The 22,042-nt window shown below is 46.8% G+C and overlaps 1 protein-coding gene across 1 annotated transcript; it reads right to left on the bottom strand.

Annotated features, from left to right (window-relative positions):
- Window positions 1-3,381: 3,381 nt before the first annotated feature.
- Window positions 3,382-13,534, bottom strand: LOC8039428 (histone-lysine N-methyltransferase SETD1A). The gene is made up of 3 exons (XM_042293702.1): window positions 13,475-13,534; window positions 11,203-11,562; window positions 3,382-8,930 (listed from the first exon to the last, which is right to left on the bottom strand). Exons 1-3 carry the CDS (start codon window positions 13,532-13,534, stop codon window positions 8,172-8,174), a joined length of 1,179 nt encoding a protein of 392 aa, XP_042149636.1. The 3' UTR covers window positions 3,382-8,171.
- Between the last annotated feature and the right edge of the window lie 8,508 nt (window positions 13,535-22,042).

Below are 22,042 nucleotides of genomic sequence, written 5' to 3'. Positions count from 1 at the left end.
TTTTGAGGTTTTGAGGGGGGAGGGGGGTAGGCATTGTGCATTATCGTGCTCGTGTGAAGGCTGGTTCACACATTTCCGCTTGATCGTGATCGACCCAGCTAAGCTAGACCTCTTAAGACGAGAGAACACACAGGCCCTACGGAGCTTTCTATCAGGGAGCAAATGAGGTTTCCTTTGTTGTACCCTTCTTTTAAGCGATAGTCTTGCGGGTGACACTTTGGAGGGATTTTGGTGTCGGCGTTTGTTGTCTGTCGTCGCTAGCGGATATGGAAAAAACCCTTCTCTCCCCTCATGGTGCGAGGAGAGAAAAGTCTGGCACTCCGATTGCCCGCGCCGCGCGAAGAGGGACGAGAGGAGAACCCCGACGACCCATTAATAGGGAGTTTTAGCAGACCGCGTTTCCCCCTCCGCTATCCCTCCATTACGAAGAAACCACCACTGCGCCTGCGCGCCGATGGCCTTGGCTGTAGAGTTCCGGGTAGCGGAGGGGCTAAGCGGAGGGGGAAACGCGGTCCACTATAACTCCCTAATAGGGAATTGTAGTACACCGTTTTTCTCCTCCGCTGCGGTATCCGTGAAGAAAACGCCGCAGCTGCGCATGCGCGCCGCCAGCCTTTTCTGTAGAGTTCAAGGTCTTGTGACGGATTACGGAACGCTATCCGGGTGCTTGGCGGGCTGCGGAAACGCTCAACTACAATTCCCCAATAACGGCGAGACAACGAGGAAGCGTCAGCGGAGTGTCTTCCCCTGTCGTCGCCAACCTTCAAAACAGGTGTTTTCAAGCATCACTCCCGTTGTACAAAATCCCACTTTGGCAGTATCCAATTGCTACGGCTGATGTTGGAGGGTTTTAGAAAGTACCAGTGGCGTTCGATTTCACTATAACATCTCTATATACTTCTCGAACCCAGCTCGTATGTTCTGCCAAAACTCGTCGACTTGCAACCGCCTTCCCCGCAAAGCTTCACCTCCTATCTACGTAGGTGTCCCCCTCTCCGCTCTTCGATCGCTGAACGTCACAGCTATCGCTTTAACTTAGCACATTGTGGGCAAAAAAAGACACCTTTTTAGGTACTGCAAACACGTAGTGCATTCCGAAATTTCAATCCCAGTAAAGGACAGAAAAGAGAGCAACCATTATTTTTTACAGCAAAGCCGCTATGTCTTACCTCCACCTCCTCGAGGAAGTGGAGGGGCTCTTCAGTTAGAGTGTAGTTTGAGTGAGGTTTCTGAATTCGGCGGTTAGGACCTTTAAAAAAGTGTGTCCATGGATATTAGTTAACAAACTCCCGTTTAAACAGAGCTCCTTTGTTCCGATTGGTCGTGGCCAGTATTAATGAATAGAGGGGGCAACCCGCATGGGTCAGCCTTTCTTGGCATTATTAGATGGTGAGGTACTGATCCCTTGTTATCATGTATCTATATACGGTCACAGACTTCTCTCAGCTGAGAGTGCGCTGTGACGAGGCTGAGGGCAGAACGCGCCGATCTAACCTTCTTTCCTTTCGCTTCCACGAGACTTGGGCTCAATCGAAAAAAAACTGTCCTCGAGGTGTGCTTCGAAAAATTGGGTTTAGAACTTGCCCATAGTGACCATAAGGCAATGATCACTTTAGTCCCTAAGAATTAAATAAAGACAAACAACGAAGTCGCGTACGTGTCTTCATTGCAATCATATGTAAGTCATATAGATGTCGTATAGTTGTCGTAAAGATAACAGCTTCGCTGGTCCTCCGTCTTCACGTGAAGTGGTTGGGCTCTACAATTTTTACACATTGCGCCCTTTTCAAAACCCCGTCGAGCAACATTGGCGGTCGCCATTTCTTGGGCACGAAGCCTGTGATTGGTTCAGAGTCCTCGCCGAACGCTGACGCAGCCCTCGTGTCCAATACGTGCCCAAACAATGGCGAACTGGTATACTTGGCGCAGCAGCTGCTAGATGGCGTTCACTTTTGAAAAGGATCTTTTGTCTCCATGGACTGATTTTCTTTGCAACTCCAGCCCGCGCCCGCCCTCTCGCAGACAAACTATTAAGAACCAGAGGAGCGGGGACAGCGGCGGACACAGTGGCAGGGACTGTCGGCATTGGTGCTGCTCTTATCGCATGGCTCTGGTCGGCGAGTTCGCGCTTCGTGCAGTTTTCAAAGTGCGAGTGCATTGAAATAAGAATTGTTGTATTTCGCTTTGCAACTTTTAAAATCTAACATGCTCATTTTTTTTTCGGCTCGCGTCAACATTTCCGTCACCTGCGATATATGCACCTGCCCTGACCGCTACTTATGGCCAAATAAATTAATTTAAGCGCACTGACTAGCGTCAGCGAGCAGGCACCAGAGAAATCCTGGAGAATGTATCCCCACCGTCTGTGGGGCGTTGGGGTGGCGAATACTCTCGACGGTACTCCATCGACGTTATCTTGCCTGGTCTACAACTATAATGAAGACCGAGGTCTGGCGTTCGAAAGCCGAACGCAAGAACCCGAGCAAGGATCAGACGATGCTCTCGTTCGCCTCTGAATGGAGGGAGACGGTGTGTGTAGACACAGCATGGTAGAGGAAAAGGCAGCTATACCTTCGAGTCTAGCCACTGTCCACCGCCAGTCGCAAGTCGAGCTTTGAACCTTGCACGTGGAGAGTCCACACTTCAAGGTTGTTATCAAAAGGTCCATTTCATTTTGCATCCTCGAGGATGGGGTTGACGGCAGTCCTCCTGTTTCCCAACTCGTCAGAAGGTCACAGAGCTCCACGACACCAGTGAGCCAACAAAAACGTCGAAGCGAGCCACGTGACAAAGTATCGTCGACGTCCAGTGCTTCGACCGTTTCCGTCGTTCCGATTGGTTCGAGGGAACCGCAGCGTCAGCTGCTTGTCGCCTAATGGCGAAACGGATTACATACAGCAAGCTCCGCCCATCTGTAATGAAGTCATGAACGCGCAAGTTCGTCTGCTTTTTTTTGCAGGGGTTGCGATGACGTCAGAACGCCAAACTCTTATTGGCAGACTTGAAAAAAAAAAAAAAAAAAAAGTCGGTAGATTTTAAGGCATTTAGCACTGAGGTCTACCCACTATCTTTTCAATCAGAGCCAATCAGAGCTCGGCGAGGTTGTGACGTCACCGCCACTCTCGCCCCAGAAGCAGACGCAATTTCGCTCCGCATACAGTCACCGACTGTCTCAGAAACGCTGAGCGCGGTTCTTCTCGCTTTTGGCTTCGCGATTGGTTCAATTCGGCATTCCAATCAGCTAATGTCCGAATCTGTGATTGGCTGCCGAGTGATAATTATACGCGCAGGACTCGACACGCCCCACATTTCGTAAGTTGCCAGTGACTCTAGTTTCGTCGATCACCATGAAACGAAGAAACGTGACACGGGGAGAGTATAGGGTGACCATATTTTTTTTTCTCTCTTTCTCGTATCTGTACAAAAGAACGGAAGAAAAATCTGAAATGGCAGAAAAGAAGAAAAAAAAGAAAAAGAAAAACGAAAAGACCGCTTTCTTCGTTCCGTCCTTGGAGTCACAAGCACACCACAATCACGCACGCACTATCTGGATGTGTCCGAGAGGGAAAAAAATATGAAGAAAATGTTCGTCGTCGTCGTCGTTTACGTCCCTTAAACACGAGGAACAGCGCGACAAGACGCGCATATGGCTTGCATCTCAGCATCACCGTCGACGGGGTCAAGGAAGAAGAAAAAAAAATGCACTCATAAACACAACACTCACTCTAGAATTTCGATAATCATCGTCAACAAAGATGGCACAACTTGTACGACAAATCAACAAATGTCAAAAAAAAAAAAAAGAAACCGACGGAGTATACGGTTTGTTTCAAAACTCAGCTTCGTCGTCATACTTTGTAAAACTGAAAAAAAGTAACATTTCTTAAAACAAATGTTTAGTGGAGTAAGTAGCAGCCTGCAAGTGGTGTACGCCTAGGTTAAAACACGTTTTACACCTAACAGACGGGTGAAACATCATTTTTGTTTGTTTGTTTCTGTTGCCGAATTTCATGCAGTAGATGGCACCTTGATATCGGCGGGTTTTCCTTCCCCATCCAATGACGATAAGGCTAACTTTTAACGGAACCGAATGAAAGCACATCTTTTTACCTGTTTATCAAGAAAAACACAGTAACGAAGAGTAATGTTCTTAGTGATCTAGTCACTATGACCGATATCGTCAAAAGTAAAACCGCACGGAAAAAGAAAAAAAAAAAGTACAACATTCTGCTGTGTAAAGTTTTCCGGTATTTTTTACACCCAGGAACACACTTTGGGCGCCAAAATGAACCCTCAAAATATGGCTGCCTCGGCGGCCACCAAAGATACCTTGCGATCACTGAAATCAAATTTAACGGTTGTGGTCGAGTTATCTACGGGGTTTCGGAACTCATCCGAGAAACTGGGTATTCAACTTGTGACTAGAGTCGCTTTAATCTATATATTCATATATAAAAAAAAAAACCTCACTCCCACGCATACCAGCAGCCAGGGAAAAAAAGATACGGTAAAACGCAAATAAACAAAAAAATATTACACCGAGAAACGCAAGACCAAAATCGCAAAACTGCATCGTTGCATGACAATGACTCAAGAAAAAAAAAAAAGAAGATAGAGGGTAGAAAGAAACAACACGGAAAGGTAGCTCCCAACATTCGTTGTGTTGTTTTCACGCACTCTGGTCGTTCATTCCTCATGCACACAACGAAAACAAAACTTTTGCTCCGAGCGAACGAGATCGACATTAACACTGTGTATTGCTCTTCGAGGAAACCTCATAGTGGTAGCAGCGAGACCTGAGACATATCAGTTAGGGGACAGGGAACATCAGCGGCTCATTGCAACACTGGCCTCGCGAGGTGCAGCCAATGAAATTTTCCGACTCCAGACGAATCTGGGGAACGGTCGCCGCTTGATTCGGAGTGCGATCAATCCAGCCCAAATAAAGACGAGATTCGAACCGGATCTGGGCTCGATCGCTGCCGCCGTATTCAAACTTGATTACCGGCGGGCCCCAGCTTGGGTCAGGCCGAATTAAGTTTTCGTTCGGGATGTCTAAAGACCAGATAAGAGAACATCGAATTTCATATCTTTACGGACCCACTCCAACTATGACGGCGGAGTCAAGCTTGAACCAAGGGGGAATTCAGTTTTCATTCGGGCTGGATGAAGACCACAAAAGGGGAACGTCAAATTTAACATTATTTTCGGGCCCGTTCACTTGAACTAAGTAGATCTTTAGGCAAGATGCATTTCGGTTATCAAAATCTGCCAAGCTGTCCCAGATGCCGGTTGAGTGTACTACAGGCGCGTGTCTGTTCGTGGTGTGTTCCTCTCAGATCTCGTTGTCACTTCGAGGTTCAGGAAGACCGGAGTACACGAGCCTCGCCACGAACACCCCACGTTTTTACGCGACGCTGTCGACCAAATGGTCGACAGCTTACAAGTGAGGAAGCTAGCAACTTAGCACGTACTGAAACTTTGTGAGAAATTTGATCTTGAAAACTCTAGCTAGCAACGCGGAAAAAAAAAAAAGAACAGACCTAAAATTAAGAAAAAGCGCTGCACACCAATGTGTGCGAATTTTTCCGGTAGGTCAGACACATACGCGCGTGTTCAGCAAGGGCCAAAAAGGAATTTTTGCAATTAGATGGAAGGGAACGAAATAGATTTCACAAAAATAAGAGACGTGAAGGTAAAAAAAATAATAAAGAAAGCAAGGTAAGAGAAACTAGACGACAGTGTCACGCCCACAAAAAGGAGAACGTCACCATGCATCGACGTTACCACCAGACACTCGACGACTTGGGGGTAAGCAAGTCTGCAACATCCACTCATTGAGCACTACGAAATCGCAAGGGTCCATCGTCTTCGGCACACGTTTCGCTACAGCAAAAGATAGGTTCATGTCCGGAAGGAAAACGATCGTGGAGGTCGAAGTTGTCTGCAAACACTGTGAGCGGCGGTTGCCAGAGAGTTGAAGAAAAGCAAGAAGGATGCGGCCTCCTAGTTTGAACGGCCGACGCAGTCAAAGGTGAGAAGCATTCGTATCTCATCTTAAAACGCGGGTTCTTTTTCTGAACACAGGAATTAAGTGACGAAGTCACTGCCAGAAAGCGGTGGGACCCGGTGTCTATATCGGCTCGGAAACAGAAGTCGCTCCAAATATTGTTGCACTCTGCCGCGCAAGGCACGCCCTTGCCGTTTGATCAAGTGCAGATTACAAGTTCTGAAAATGTTCAGGGTGGCAAGAAGCATGAGCCTGAGAGCAAACAAAAAGTGCAATTGTTCCAGGTTACCTTTCCTTTTCTTATTTTGCTCATCATCGTGACATTATGGCGGTATCACAGCCCGTCGTGACTCAGGGTTTTCGTGAAGACAGAATGAGAACAATAACTGCTTTGTTTTGTTCTTTACATCACAAATATGGCGTCCACTACGTGCATCCTCTTCCATCCTAGCTTTCAGAACTAATAAATATTCGAGCGATTTCTACATTTTTGCTGTACCGTGATGGAAAACAAAAGCTACACGAGGTTTCGAGCGTCCATTTACGTAGTTCATTTACGCATTTACGTTCGCTTCTGTCGCACCAATGTGGGTTAGCTAGACGAGGAACGCAAACGCTACCCATTGGCTGGCGCTTTGGGTCACGTGACTCGACGCTGTTCAAAGATGGCGGTGAAGTTACCCTTAGAGCATAATCTGGAGGGTGGCACATAAAAGCAACAAATGACTGATCGGATTTCTTTTTTTTTTCTTTTTTGATAGATGTAGTTGCCGCAGCGTTAAATAAGAGCTGCACTGCGCATGCGCGGAGAATCGTGAAAGACACAACTTCGTGCGAATACGGGTTTTGTGAGAAAACTGCTCGAATGCGTTATTAATATAAAAAAATGCTATCCCAATACTCAGAATAAAATCGGCGCCTTTGGGAACAATTGGACACCGCTTCAGATTAGCTCGTTTACTGAAATGATCTTAACATGCCTCGCCTCCATCTAGGAAGATCGTCTTTTCCTTGAGAAATACACCGAATTAAATAAAAAAAAATGCAGTCTGGCAAAAAAAAAAAAAAAAAAAAAAGAGAGAGAAAAGTATACTATTTACCATATAGTGTGAAATAACCCCCTCTTCAAAACTGGTCAGGTTACTCCCAAAGCCGGAGCTCTCAGTATATGCATCCGTGTTCGACAACTCTGTCATACACACATCGTCAGAAAGACAAAAAAAAAAAAACAAAAAAACATCCGGAACGAAGAAATGAAAACATAAAACACACGTGTGAGAACACACACTGGGTCGCTGCATAGTTCTTCCGTAAGGTATTAAATAATATGAACAGTCGCTACTATCAAGCGCATAATATTACTCTTTCAAAGGAGTCCATTTTCAGTAGTACAACGCGGGGAAATCGGGGGGGGGGGGGGGGGGGGGGGGCAGGGGCCTGAACAAGTCCTTTCTGAAAATGTAGAGCACACTGCGTAGCGGCCTCGACGATAGGAGCACGATGAACATTTTTACTGCCTACGCGAGAAGAATATCCCGATGAAAGTTCGGAAGAAAATTGGAGGATTCTCAGAAACTAGAGACAACAACGTCTTTGCTCTCTTGGGACGTTTGTTGTGTATACGCTGCTCGGCGACGGCTTCAGTTATTGCCAGAGTAGATCATTCTGTCTCTTTCTTTTTGCCTTAGATTCTGGACCGAGTCTGCATGCTTCCATTGACGCCCCGTAGTCCACCGTAAGAAAGTACTACTGGGGAACTCTCATCCTCGAAAAGCTTGTTTTCCCCGTTTGAACTACGAGAAAACACCGGCAAACCCGGCAGAAAAACGTGGACCTCGAAGAGCCGAAACTGCTCGCAGAACAAGAACGGAGACATCCTGCGTCAAGTGTAGACAAGCTCTTGACCATGAGAATCCCGGGGGATGAAGAAGTGTCCGTCGTTACTAAAGAAACCAACGAACGAGAGCGAAAAAGGTATCAAGACGACGTTCCTTCGGCCACGTTCGAAGCCACAACGAAGCGTCGGCAGTAGCAGGCATAAGAATACCCCAAAGTCGGCCATCTCTCCCCGCTACGAAGGTAAACTCCAAAGCGTCAAACGTCCGCAACGTGCTACAGACACTCCTCCACGTGTCCAGACCAGGGGGCGGCGGCAAGCCGATCACGTGCACAAGGTCCGGTTCTGGTCTGCCGCACCACCAGGGAACACCGGCCTAATGTCACCGTACGACGGAGCCTCCTTGGCGGACAATGTCCTCCCGCCCATGGGCGTCTTGCCGAGCTGTCCCTGAAGACCGGGAGCCTTGGACGTGCCTCGGACGCCGCCGATGGTGTACGGTCCCGCCGAGTCCTCGTCGTCGATGGACGCGTAGATGTTTTCCGCTGCTGCCGCGCCGTCACCGACGTCCTCTTGCGCCGCAGAGGGCACCAAGAACGTCGAGAAGGTCCCCGGATTGGCCGGAACCGGAGGGTACTGGCAGTCCGGCCCCACCATGAACCCGGATGAACTTCCGGCCAGGGGGTATCCGGCCCCGAACAGGCCGGACGGAGCGGGCTCCGGGGGCGGAGACGGTTGCACCAGGTCCACAGAACTGTACGCTCCGGTGGGGTCCAGGTTCCTCTGGTCAAAGGCGAGCGCAGACTTGCTCAGGTAGTAGTTGTGTTTGGCTTGGAGGCCCGTCGAGTTGTTGCGGTTGCGTTCCAGGGAGTGACTGTGTTTGCCGGAGGACGTGGCGGCAACACCGCGAAGTCTTCTGCTCGGTGGTCGGTCCAGGTGGCTGGAACTGTCCGGGGGACACAGGTCGCCGCCCGTGGACCCCTGGAGACTGCTGCTGCCGGACTCCGGGAGCCTCGGGTACTCGCCCAGGCTCAGCTCGTCCTCCGCAAACTCGTCCTCGCTGGCCAGGCTCCGCGCATCGACCTGTTGTTGTTGATCCAGGAGGCAAAAGACATACACGAGACACTATCAGCTGGAGGCAGAAGAACTGAGCCTCCTAGCATATTTGTATTCTCGGATCTGTGGTCCTATAGCCACTGTGTGGCCGAGGTATATTTAGACTCGTAAGCTCCGTAATTTAAGAAAAAGAAAAGAGGTGAAAGGTAATGTTATTACGGCTTGGGGCACTCGCGTATCACGAGACGGAGAACACCAGGAACACGAACCGGTTTCTTGTTCTTTGCTCTTTTTGCCCTTCACCTAGAATAACACCTCCTCTTCGTCCACGTAACATCGTCACATTTGAATTGCGCGAACTCGGCAATTGGTCCTGAGCCCAACGGCGAACGCACCTTCGGCGCACTAATTCCACGAACCCGACGCCCATCCGAAAGCTGACGCAGCGTTCGTGTCCAATCAGTATAGGGACCTTTAGCAAACCGTTGCCGTGCTCAGCGTACCGTACCACCGGAGCCTTCGAAGCATGCTTTTAAGCGCGCGCCCCGCGTAGTGCGGTACACGGAACACGGGTAACGGTTTGCAAAAGGACCCTACTGTCTGCACTCGATCTAACTGCCATAACGCGGACACACTATAGTGTACGGGCTCCGATTATTCTAGGCGATGCATCTCTAGCCACGGTCGGACTAGAGAGTGACCTTTCTAACAGCCTTTGCACTCCCGTTCAAAAGCGATGGGAGCTTACTTACGCGCGTTGGGGGGGATCAGGCTGTTTTGTTCAGTATACCGCCTAAACAATCCCCAACAACTGTTCCAACCACCGCTATTGAAAGTGGGTGCCAATAGATTCACCCGAAATAACTGCAGCCACCTTAGTATAACATTTATTATATTGATATGTATACGAATAAACGCCTGCTTGTAGGAAGTTGTTTGTCGAAAAGACGACAAGGAAGAGGCGTTCCGCCCAAGATCCCGCTGAATGGCGGTTTCATAACCGGTAGATCTAATTAGTCGGGAAATTTGTACAACTGGATCCCTTAAAAAGTCCCTGAAATGAACAGTTGTTTTAAATAATCTAATCGGGACACGGGTGTCAAAAAAAAAAAAAAAATTACGCGAAAAAAAAGTTTGAGCAATAGTGACGGCGCGAGACGCGATTTAGTTGGTAGTCACCTCCTTTCCACTTGTTTTCTCTGTCGGCATTTTGGGCGCGTGGAGGAAGGGTGGGTGGGCTTCGCCTTCACGTTGAGGTGGAGAGAACATGCGACCATCTCATTGACGTGGAAAGAGTGTATGACCATTCCGTGACGTCATGGACTTTGCGCCCAGGATTTAAAATAAATCTCGCACCGTCAATATTGATATAACTTTTTTGTAGCCTAAAATGAATTTTTTGACAACGCGTGTCCCAACCTGACTCTTCAAACACACACACACACACACACACACACACACACACACACACACACACACACACACACACACACACACACACACACACACACACACACACACACACACACACACACACACACACACACACACACACACACACACACACACACACACACATATATATATATATATATATATATATCGTAAAAAGGAGGTAAATGCTTTAAAACGTATTTATTGGACGACGTTCCGAGCGAGGACCGCTCTTCATCAGGTCCTAATGTTGCAGTGACATATATATATATATATATATTCTTTTCAGGTGCCCTTTAAGAGATATATGCCAGCACGGAGAGGTTCGGGTGCCACCTCGGAAGGAAGTAAAGAGCTAGAGCAAGGGCGCCGCGGGTAATCCGCGGCGCCAGGCAACAACCCCCACCCCCAATGTGAAGGCTGTAAAGCTGTAGTCACACTGCTTATACTGTCGAGACCGGTTACAACGAAGTCAACGGTAATCGGAAATCACTTTGCTATATCCGCTATTTCGTTATAACCGACTTCGGTTATGACGAAGTGCAAAAGAGAATGGGAAATCGTGATCGCTTCGCTGTAACCGCAATTTCGTTATAACCGATTTCGTTATAACCGCTCTCGTCACGTCATATCAAAGACACGCCGTAGGCCCCAGACGTGATGACGGAATTATCTGCAGTGCGAAAAGCCTGAAGCATGCTTCGCTTCTTACATCTGTATGCTCTGAACATGTCTAAAGACAGTTTTATATGACCTTGTGTGCCCGTCGTACAAGGAAGAAAGACTCCTCAGCCAGTGTCTGCAGACTGACTGCATTACTAAAAAAACAATGGTGACTTGCAGAAAAGTTAGTTCCAGGACGTACCTCCTCGACCTCGCTGTCCTCGCTGTCGCGGTGGTGGCCCCGGTAGTTCCTCCTGGACTTGGCCCTCCCCGACACCTCCTCGTAGATGGGGTTGAACTGCTCGCTGTTGGACCGGTGCGACCGCCGGGACGACGCGGTGCCCGTCCGCGAAGGCTTGTGGTGGTGCGCCCGCTGAGAGGTGCCGGGCGCCGACCGCCTGCCACCACCTCCGCCAACGTGGTGGCCGCCACCGTGGAGGGTGGAACCGGCCGGGCGCTGCTGGTGATCTTGAGGACGGACGGTGGGCCGGAACGTGTAGTTGGTCTGCGTCAGCGGGGTCAGGTGCGGGGCGCCGTAGCTGCCGTACTTGACGTCCAGCAACTGCCCGAGAATAAGGGACGAGTGAGGATGCTGTGTAGTGATTATTGAAGCATGAAATGTATCCTGGTCGAACTTTCCCACCAATCTCGAAATTTTTGTCCGTTCGCCCGTCCGTACATTTTCCTCAAACTTTAGAGGGCTGACGTCACAAGACCTATACATTGATTCCGTTTTACCGCTAGATTCAGCGGGAAAATTGACGTTACGTGTTGAACCAATTCAGTTTCTCCGCTAAATTCGGCGGGGAAATTGATGTTTTATGATCTGATGTCGCCAAGAGCTATACACCCATTCTGTTTCTCCCCTAAATTTAGCGGGAAAATTGATGTACGTGACCTTTTTACCAGTGCCCCTCCTAAATTGAGTGGGGAAAGTAAAAATACAGATTCCCCTATATTCCCCGAAAGGATTTTTTTATGTAGTCTAAACAAATTTATAGGACCGCTCTTTAAATACTTCTTTTCGTGTGAATTGCAGCTCAGGGTCGCACCGGTTATTATTTTATTTAGTTACAAAAATGCATACTTGAAATTAGGGCTGGGCAAATGATCGATTAACCTACCGATTAATCGATTAATGCTTTAATCGCGATTAAATTTTTTAACTGGTTAATCGGTAAAATTTAAACGAACCAAAAAAAACTCAAAATTAAACACTTCCATAACGCAGACGTGAACGAATACGCCTGTACGAAGGGTGACCTTTAGGTCAAATTTTAGAACAAGGTAAACTGTACAGGGGCGATATTTTTATAGCATCCGATTAACTACAGAGGTTACGCATGTCCCCGGCCATTTCAAAGTAGTTCGAGTGTCTATTTAGCGCAGTAGAGATTATTGTGAACAATGAAAGGAAGCCGCTCTTTCTAGAGAATATCAACGAACATCTTTGCCTCCCCCGGCAAAAGTAATTTTTAGCGAAAGGTCTCTGATACTCTCCTTAACTACATATCGAGATTAATTCATAATATAAGTTGTACATTGCACCGTTTATCACAGATTCAGCAAAAAAAAAAAGACTTTTTTTAATATTTTGCAATGAAATAAACGAGACCGATTAATCGATTAATTAATCGATTAAAGGGTGGCGATTAATCGGGTTAAAACTTTTAATCGACGCCCAGCCCTACTTGAAATACAACATGACATCGACGCCCGGAGCCTTAGCAATTAGCTGGATGGGATCCATTCAAAGCGTACACATATTATTAAAGAGATGAATCCAAAGCACAAATCGCAAATGAAAAGAAAGTTAGGGAACAAACGACCTGCTGATGGTTGAACATAATGGACTAAACCCCGAGGCTAGGGGGACCGATGGACGACACGACACAAAAAGTCTGAAAATAACAAATAAATGTTATAAAAGTCTTAGATCGATAGCTTACACATCCAATCGCATAATAGTCAAGAGCAGAATCAGGAGCACAAATCACTGGCTTATACAAACAATCATATATAAAAGAATTAATCACAAACGTATGTATGTCACTAGGAAAAAAAAAAAAGGAAAACGTAGGTTGGCTACGTATGTTACGATAATCTCACAAATAAAAAAAAAAAAGATGAAACTGGCTATTACAGTATAGTTCACGCAAGTGCTAGTACAAGGAAGTCCTTTCTAAGGTGCCCGCCATTAGAAGATTGCTCGACTGGCGAAGATAATCTATTCCAGATTTTAAACCCAATAACTTTTTCATGTTATCGTTCGCCGTATAAAATATACCTTTCCGCCAGAAAATTCAGTAGGAAATTCCCAGTTTCTGAATTTATTTTTGTTCTCTAAAGTCGGGAGACTAAATCGTCGCCTGATGGGAGTTAGGAGTGATCGATGACTGGGAAGGCCTTTGGGTCGGCGTTCAAACCACGAAAAGGCGAGACAAAATGGTGCAAAGCGGAGATACGTAACTTACGAGCCAAAATATAAATCTGAGGTCGTTGCAGCTCGGCTTCATTCCGCCAAAACTAGGCATTTTGAGGGGGAAAAAAATTGGTTAAAATTATTGTAGTACGTCATTCTTTTAAGAAACAATTAATGGTAAAGAAAATCGCGTTTCTACGATGAAAACAACTCAGTTTTCTCAGCGGTTTCGACCAAGTGTTTATCGTGCGTTTTAGAGGCAGGCCACATGCGTTGAACGCGCAACGTCTATCGGGCAAGCTTTCCCCCGCTACTTTTGTCGCGCAACTTCTGACACGAATTTTTTTTCTCGGCCCAGCTTTCCTCGTTTCGGACTCCCCGTCTGGTGTCACGTGATCCAGCCGGCCGTACGCGGCACGCGTCTGACCTGTCGCCGGAGCCGTAATAGGAATTCAAAGAAACTGAGTCTACCGAAACTCCAGGAGTCGAGGAAACAAATGGTCGGCAGTTTTCCCCAACGATTCAGATGTCCGATCCGCGTAGCGGCAGAACCACTTTACGCCTGTCCTCCTCACTCTCAAGAATAAAGGGTGTATCGTTACACCCTTTGTCCCATATAATACACCCCAAACCTTCAATTCGACGTACAGCGCCCTACAGACGAACAGACGGCCCCAAATTTTACGAGGGGCTTGGTAGCCGTGTGGTACAACTTATTAAAATAGATAATGTACGTGTTACTAACTACCAAAAATATAATCGGGGTTTTCACGGCCCTACTGTAAAAAAAACTCGGTGTTTTCTTTATGTGGTCTTTGATACGCACTTTAGCTATTTAAAAAAGTTATATCGTATCGTTATCAAGCCCCTCGTAAAATTTGGGTCCGTCTGTTCGACTATGAGCTCTGTACGTCGAAATGAAGTTTCGGGGTGCATTATATGGGACAAAGAGTGTAACGACACATTTTTTTACACCCTTTTTTCTTGAGAGTGCTCTCTCCTTCGCCGTGAGCCCATGAGTAAAGGTATACATGGCTTGCACTGACGTCACGTCACATACTTCTGGCCACCATGAAAGAGAGGGAGGGAAGTTGCTTTTGCGTGAATTTTTAGCTACGGGTTCGTCTTCCCTAATCTTCTGGGAGGAGAATGGCGACGTCTGGGCTAATCTGGGAGACGCAAAAGAGGATATGGATTAAGAGGAGAGCTCCTTCTTCCCCTCTTCTTTGGTGGTCATCGCAGCGCTCTCTGGATCACGTCACCTCGCAAGCCAAGTATGCGGCGTTCACAAAAGGAAACGCCGACGCACGGAGTTGGGGAAGAACGCGGCTGTTACGTGCCTAAAATAGACCAATCAGGTAACCAGAATTTTCCCCAAACAAGTTTGCTCCACGGACTTTTCTTCTTTTTTGTTTTTTTCCCCAATACGTGGCAGGTCCAGGTTATAGGGCTACACTCGAACCAGCCATTCCCCCTCTTCGGAACAGGCACAGAGCAATCAACTCCGAAACGGCAGTGATTTCGGATACAGAAGAAATAACAGCAAACACAACAGAGGAGGAATTGTTTTAGGGGAGTATGGGGAACGAGGGAGGGGAGGCCTACCGATTTCGAACCTCGCGGAGAAACCCGCCATTTCAGAAACGTTTATCGAGACGGGAAAAGACATCAGCGGCGAGCCCGGGCGCCCCAGATCATCCCGCTGTATACGGTAGAGTATTGGAAATGAAGCATACGCAAAAACGGTTCCAAATGCGGCCGAAAAAAAAGAAAAAAAAACACCAAGAAAAAAAAAAAAAAAAAAAAAAACTACCATGCACGCGGTCCAGCAGCGAAACAGACTGCCTAATAACGTACTCCAGGGCCTCAATCGCCTTACCTCGAGGTTTTCATATAGAACCGCTCGAAAATTTTGCCGATAAGCAATCATCTTCCCCATTGCAAACGAAACAAAAACGAGACAATAATAATAAAAAAAAAGAGACGAAACGAGACGACCGTAATCGACATCCCTGTATTAAAAAAAAAATCCCTACCCGAAAATTAAAAAAAAAAGGAAGACAAGAAGCTTCGTGTATATATAGTAACTCCAACTATAGTGTGCGACATTGCGGGTCGAATTTCAACGCCAGGCGTTAACGAACGGCATTATAAACTCCGTTTCCCTTCAAATTCGACCGCAGGCGACGCTACGTACGACGCGGCGATGCGATGAATCCAATCAACCAGCACCCAAAAGTGCACCGTCACGGTGCCTAAGCCATTCATACACACACACAAAATAAAACTACACGATTCCGGCCACTTTACTAAGCGCGCTTGGCTTAGTTGGTGATAAGCAAACCTACAGACGACAAGTGGCATGACAAGACACTTTTGGCCTCTGCTTGATCGCCTGGCACAAAAATGCTGAGTCACTCTGCCGCGGACGCAGGCGCAGCGTCCGATATACCCCACAGCAGAGCAACAGCGCATGCTCAGAAGTCCTTCCACAGCCCGGCAGACAAAGATGGCAGCGCCCAGGAGGCGATTTGCGAGAAGAGTCTCTATATAGTAGTACATTTCCCTCGCGCTTATTATTAGGGAATATATATTCGCTGGGTGCCAATATTTTCAAAGGCGATGTTTAGAGCGCGTGCTCGGTCGCTGCTAAGAATGTTGACGTGCGCGCGTTGCAAAAGAACTGCGAAAGCTCGCCGTCGGCACGCGCTCGGCGGGCGTCTGCACGGTCTATGGTCGCCGGTGAATGTCTACATATTGCGGCGAATTCGGGGGCATGTTTCCCCAATAACAAATAAGAAGAAAAAATAAAAAGAGAGGAAAATAGGAGAACTTGAGGTACGAATACCGAATGCGAGGGAATGAGCCCTGTGTGTTTGTTTCTATCTTCCTTTCCCTAATTTAGGGATGTTCGATTTGGGGAAAAAAGCCGCCCCATAGGGAAAAAAATAAATAAATAGAAAAAGCTTTTCAGGCGCAACGACCGCGCCGTATCGGACTGCGTCTGGATCATCATCGGGGTGAAACGTAAAATGGAAAAGAAGGAAGCGTGGCACGGTGGCTCTATAGCCATCAAAAGCGGAGGCTGTAATAAACCGAGAATGCAACAACAGCAGCAACGAGAAAACGAAAAAAAAAAAAAAATACAGAAAGAAAAGAGAGTGGTGTACAACCAAGCGCGGTAAAACTCGTGGTCCGCTTTCGGACTCCCGTCTATAATCAGAAAGCCCATTTATGAGCACGCTGTGTTCCTTATAAACGGTGTTCCCTTAGAAGGACAGGACTGCTGTTGTTGCTCGAGTTCATCAGTGAGCATGCACGCGCGAAGCTCGTTTCGGGGAATAGCCTGTGCTTTCCCTAAAACGGCAATTTAAAACTGTTCCAAAGAGAGAGAGAGAGAGAGAGAGAAAGAGAGAGAGGGGAAGGGGGGTGTGTATGCGTGTTCACACACCGCCCTAGGTAAGCAAGCCTTTCGAAGTTATCCTCCATCTAACTAAAACTGTGCAGTACAGCCAGAGCTGCAGGGGAGAGAGTGTATCCCGACCTGTTCGAGAGGAAGGAAAGGAGGAACGGGGGAATCCCAGCCCTTCTCTCTCCCGTTCATCGTTTCCCTCCTCTTGAACAGGTTGGCATACACTCTCTCCCCACTGGATAGCTTTGGCTACACTGCACGGTTTTAGTGACGCGGAGTATAGTGCTGCATTTTGCTGCATCACTAAAGCATCGTACAAAAGAGAGTCTGCAGAGACTCTCTTGAGGCGCGTTCCTTCCTTGTATGAATCATTAAAAAAAAAAAAAAAAAAAAAAAAAAACTGCCTGCAGATTTGTTTGAAGGACATACGTATAAAACGAACATGTTACACCACGTGCTTTCGTTTGTCGTAAATGCATGCGTCTTTGGAGCACGGAAGGACCGTCAAATCACGACGGCATACATCCGTCAACCATATCCATCCAAAAATAAAAAAAACTAGGTCTTTTTGGTAGGGATCAGTACCGTCCGGAAAAGGCGAGCTCTTATGGAGGGGCAACGGTTAACGACAGACCAACCGAGCTGCAGATATATACCGTGTCTGAGATTCAAGCGGTTCCCCGTCGTCGTACTCTACGTGATGCTGGAACTTCGCGTTGGGTGCTACTATGGGATGATTCGCGTTACAAACGTAGGGCGGGACGCCCTACGTTTATTAACGTTCCTGCGACGATAAGCCGACAAACCTCAACGACACCAAACTCCGGTTTCCCTTCGTTCGAGGTGATTTTAAGCGAGATTGTTATCAGCGAGGAGACTGCATCCTCGGTCCGTCGTGGCTACAGTAGACGGTCGAAACCGGTTCCGTACCCGAGACTACTTGGGAGTCCATTGGCCGCATGCCGACCGCGCCAAATCAATATTTCAACGAGGAACAAATACCCTTCCCCCTTGCATTTGTCGCTTTTTTTTTTTGTCCTCTCTGTCGTCGAGCAAAAACCTACTCTTCCAAAAATAGACTTGGTCTAGTCTCAATCTATAAGCGCTCTCGTCGGATAGTAAGGTGATCAGTTGGGTGAGCTAATACTAATTAAAGTTAAAAAAACATACTTGTCGGTTAGTACTACTCTTAAATGCCATAATTGGCATCAAATTGGGGCAGTACACAAAATCCTTCGTAAAAAAAAAAAAAAAGGAATATTTCCGATGAAGAATGTTGGCTTCCGCACAATCGTCGTCGTTCGTGGAGGACATCGTGACAACACCTTCCAGATAAGACGGCCGTTCGTGATGACGTCACTTACTGGAGGCCGGTACGGGGCACACATTGGACACGAGTGCCGAATAAGCGTTCGGCTGGCAATCGTTGTCCAATCACCGAAGACACGAGTTTCAGGCGAACGCTGACACCAGCACTCGCTCCAATCTGCTTGTCCCGCTCTGGCCTCCATTGGATGACGTAGAAAACCCGGCGCCACGGCCTTGCTATGCAGGAAATGTTGTATCGGGGTACAAGCTTAATGGAATAGTGAACAAACTACATACCTATTTTTTTTTTAAATACTAGTTTTAGTTGGCGCGTTCTGATGATATATGTAGCCCGTCGTCAAAATAGCGCGCGGGAGTTTTCAAATGTTTAATAACTTTAAACTTTGCTGCTTGCTATTCGGTGCAGTATATTTAATAAGCCAGCGATACTAAAAACCCTGACGCAAAAAAAAAAAAAAAAAGAAATCGAGCAAGAAGCTTCGTTCCCCACGTGACCTCAAAGTGTGACGTCGTACAGGGGACTTTAAGACATGGCGACATGGCGCTGCCACCGGATCGTCTCGTGTCCGCGTTCGACTCAATTCACGTACAGGGCTTGCCTTCAAATGCACGGCAGAGAGAGAACGACAGATGAACAAAAAGAGAGAGAGAGAGACAAATAAAGAGGAAGAGAAAGAATAAAACAAGGAAAAGGGGAATCGAAGAAATAGCCAACAAAGAAACAACAACAACAACAAAAAAAATCGCTACTTACAAATAGCGCCGTAAGGGCTCTTCAAAATCCACACGACACTTTGACAACTTTCGGGGACACTCTTGCCGCAGGCGCAAGGAGAGAAAAAACAAAACAAAAAATACGTCAAACCTCTTCTGACCCGCCGGTCACTAGAAATAAATAAATAAACGAAGCGAAAACACAAGCAAACAAAAGAGAAAAACAAGAGATTTAAAGTTTAACGAATAGGCGGAAAGCTTATTGAATTGATGCCGCGCCATTTCACTTTATTAGAAGAAAGAAGGTAGAAAAAAAGATGGAGCGGTAGTCCCATGTCCGACCGACTGGCCAACGAAGGAGGAACGACGCAGTTCGCCACCGGCGTTCGCTCGTCTGTTCAAAACGAAGGGGAACAAACAGTTTCGTTTTTGTCTCTTTAAAAAAGGGAAAAGATAAAAAGTAAGAAAGTCAGACGGAGTGTGCGCTGCAAGGAAAGAAAGAGTGCTCGCTGTCAGACGGGGATACAAAATATATTTAGGAGTTCACGCCCCCCCCCCCCCCCACCCCCCCGGAAAAGGGGGGGGGGGGGGGGGGGCAGAACGAGACGAAAAGACATAAAAAAAAGAATGAACTTATCGCTATTATTTTTATTTTTGCGAACGTCCAGTGTTTTTTTTTTTTTTGTGTGTGTGTTTTTAAAGGAGCATTTTATGTAAACCGTTCTGTGCACTGGTTTGTTTTTTATCATTTTAGTCAGATGAGAAGAAACTAGATGAGTGGTAGCGACCGTTGTTAGCCGACAGCTAACAACATTTGCATTTTTATGCAAATGTTGCATAATTACTGAATTTTTATAATAAAAAAAAAAAGAATGGAACAAAGAACTGTGAAATTAACTCGACTAAGGAAATACAAGACAGAGAGAGAGAGAGAAAAGGGTAAGAAGCATGCTACCAAATGTGCGCGAGGCGAGTCCGCAAATTATTTCGTGATCATGTCTGCAACGGACCATATCATGCGCACACTTACACACGAAAGCTTTCTCCTTGTGTGTATTATAACTTCCCGTCTCGTTCATATGAACGTATTATCCGCATTCCTCCTTCCATATCGTTCATAATCTGAGTGGTCCCTAACAACGAGACACAAAAACGTGCATTTACCCATGTTCACCCCCGAACACTTCGTCTGTGTGGCTCGGTGTCCACGATAACAGTGTCCATGTTAACGGCGTCATACTCACGAACACTCACGCACAAACACACGGCGACAATGCGCGTAAATGCGGATCATCGGACGGTGCGGCGTTAAACAAAATTCAAAACGGGCAAAAAAAAAAAAAAATGGGCGAAAAAAAAAAAATATCAATGGGCGCAAATAAAAAGAAAGAAAAAAAAAAGGCTCACACCAACATAAGCCGACCAACTCCCATTCCAGCACAACCAGACCAAGGCCCGAAGTCGCAGCTTCGGCGAGCCAATCAGAGCCTCGAAGCGAGGCACGTGACAACGCATACCCTGTCTCGTGCTCCTCGCCGTAGCTCTCATTGACTCGAGGGAGGGCTTACGCGAGCTTTGGCTTTCATCCATTGTCAAGTTACGCTAGAAGGGAGTGTTTTTTTTTTTTTTTCATTTTTTTAGGAATGATGGTTTTCAATACACAGACACACAAAATGAAAGACGTTTACGACTCCCTGCAATGGCGAATTAGAGCGCAACTCTCGAGGACGAGGAGGGGATGGTACGGAGAGGAGGCTATGCCCGTCTTTTTTTGTACACTCTCCCCCTCCCCCTCCCTCCTCCTCCTCTTCCCCCTACCTCCCTCCTCCCTCGTGACACCACTCGTAACCCTAGTGACCCTCGTGACGTCACTCATGAGCCTCGTGACGTCAATATGAGAAATTAATTAATAATTAATTTTCGCTAAGTTGAATAATGCTGTGCTTGCATGTACCTATGTACTTTGTTTTTGTTAGCCTCTTATACAGTCGCACCTTTTTTGTAATATTGTCCTGTTGTCATCTCTAAAAGTGTTAGCTTTTGTCTTGGCTCCCTTTTGGATTACCTGTAGTGCCACTGCTGCCATATGGATGGAAGGCGGGGGGCCGAGGGCCCGTCAAGCTGCATGATGGACCTTTTTTTATAGAAAAAATGGCTTCTTCTCTACCCCAGTCTCAGGTTATTTCAACATGGCTTTTTTTTTCTCGGTCTCCATCCGTCATTCGTGCTTTACGGAAAATAAACATGATTATTTTTATTATTAATGCAACGCGCGGCTACGAGTGACGTCAGTCGTAACCCTCATGACGTCACACGTGATGTCACGCGTCACGTCATTATGGGAAACGTCCCATAATGCAACGCGCGGTTACGCCGACGCCGCTCAAGCCAGAAACGGGCGCCTAAAAGCTGCGCTCTAAAAAAGAAAAAAGAAGAATGAGTGGTAATTACCAAATACGCGTGTAACTGTTTGCCTGTTTCCGTCCGTTTAGAATTTAAATGGAAACGATTATTTTATTGTTTTCTTTTTCGTTTCGAACTGTCGCTTATTGCACGTCTGTATTTGTGCTTCACGGTTCGAACAATATAGTTCGAACCGTGAATCCAGCGTCTCCACCGACACGCTTCCCTGCTTTGTTATAAACTTTTCGTTCGCGAGGCATCGAACAAACAAACAAAAAATAATAATAAACAACAACAATTTAAAAAAAAAAAAGGGGGGGGGGGGGGACGTACTTGCGACCAACGAAGCTGGACGGCACACAGTACTTTTCCAATCTTGTACAGTAGTTTATGAAGCTTCCTAAAGAAGCGGTACACAATTACTCCCGAGAAAACGCCGCGGCCGAGTCCACAAAAACCAAAAAAAAAAAGAAAATAATAAACTTGTTTTTTGTGTGTGTGTCACAAAGCTCTCCTTTATTTAGGAAACTGAAAACGGAAACGTATCTAGCAACTCTCTTTCGCCCTGGCTTTAGAAACAGACAGAAACGGAGAGGAATGGGAACCATTGAAAGTGGACGCCCCAAGGCGGACTTTTTTTTTTTTCTTTATTTTTTTTTCTTGGTCACTTCTCTTGCTCGCCTTTTACGCCTTCTTCTGTTCTTTTTTTTCCGTTGCCCCCAAGGTCTTACCGTAAGGCGGAACGGGCATTCTGGCGGCAAG

Source organism: Ixodes scapularis, unplaced genomic scaffold, assembly GCF_016920785.2.
Source record: "Ixodes scapularis isolate PalLabHiFi unplaced genomic scaffold, ASM1692078v2 PGA_scaffold4__175_contigs__length_147842914, whole genome shotgun sequence".
NCBI lineage: Eukaryota > Metazoa > Arthropoda > Arachnida > Ixodida > Ixodidae > Ixodes > Ixodes scapularis.
Note: the sequence above shows the minus strand (reverse complement) of the source record. Positions and strands in the feature narration are given on the sequence as shown.

Excerpts from the sequence above, each read along its gene's own strand:
- LOC8039428 (XM_042293702.1), bottom strand. The coding sequence starts at position 13,534 with ATGCCTAGTTTTGGCGGAATGAAGCCGAGCTGCAACGACCTCAGATTT. Across the intron at positions 11,563-13,474 it reads TCAGATTTATATTTTGGCTC|TTGCTGGACGTCAAGTACGG; the intron begins GTAAGTTACGTA and ends ATTCTCGGGCAG. Across the intron at positions 8,931-11,202 it reads AGGACAGCGAGGTCGAGGAG|GTCGATGCGCGGAGCCTGGC; the intron begins GTACGTCCTGGA and ends CAACAACAACAG.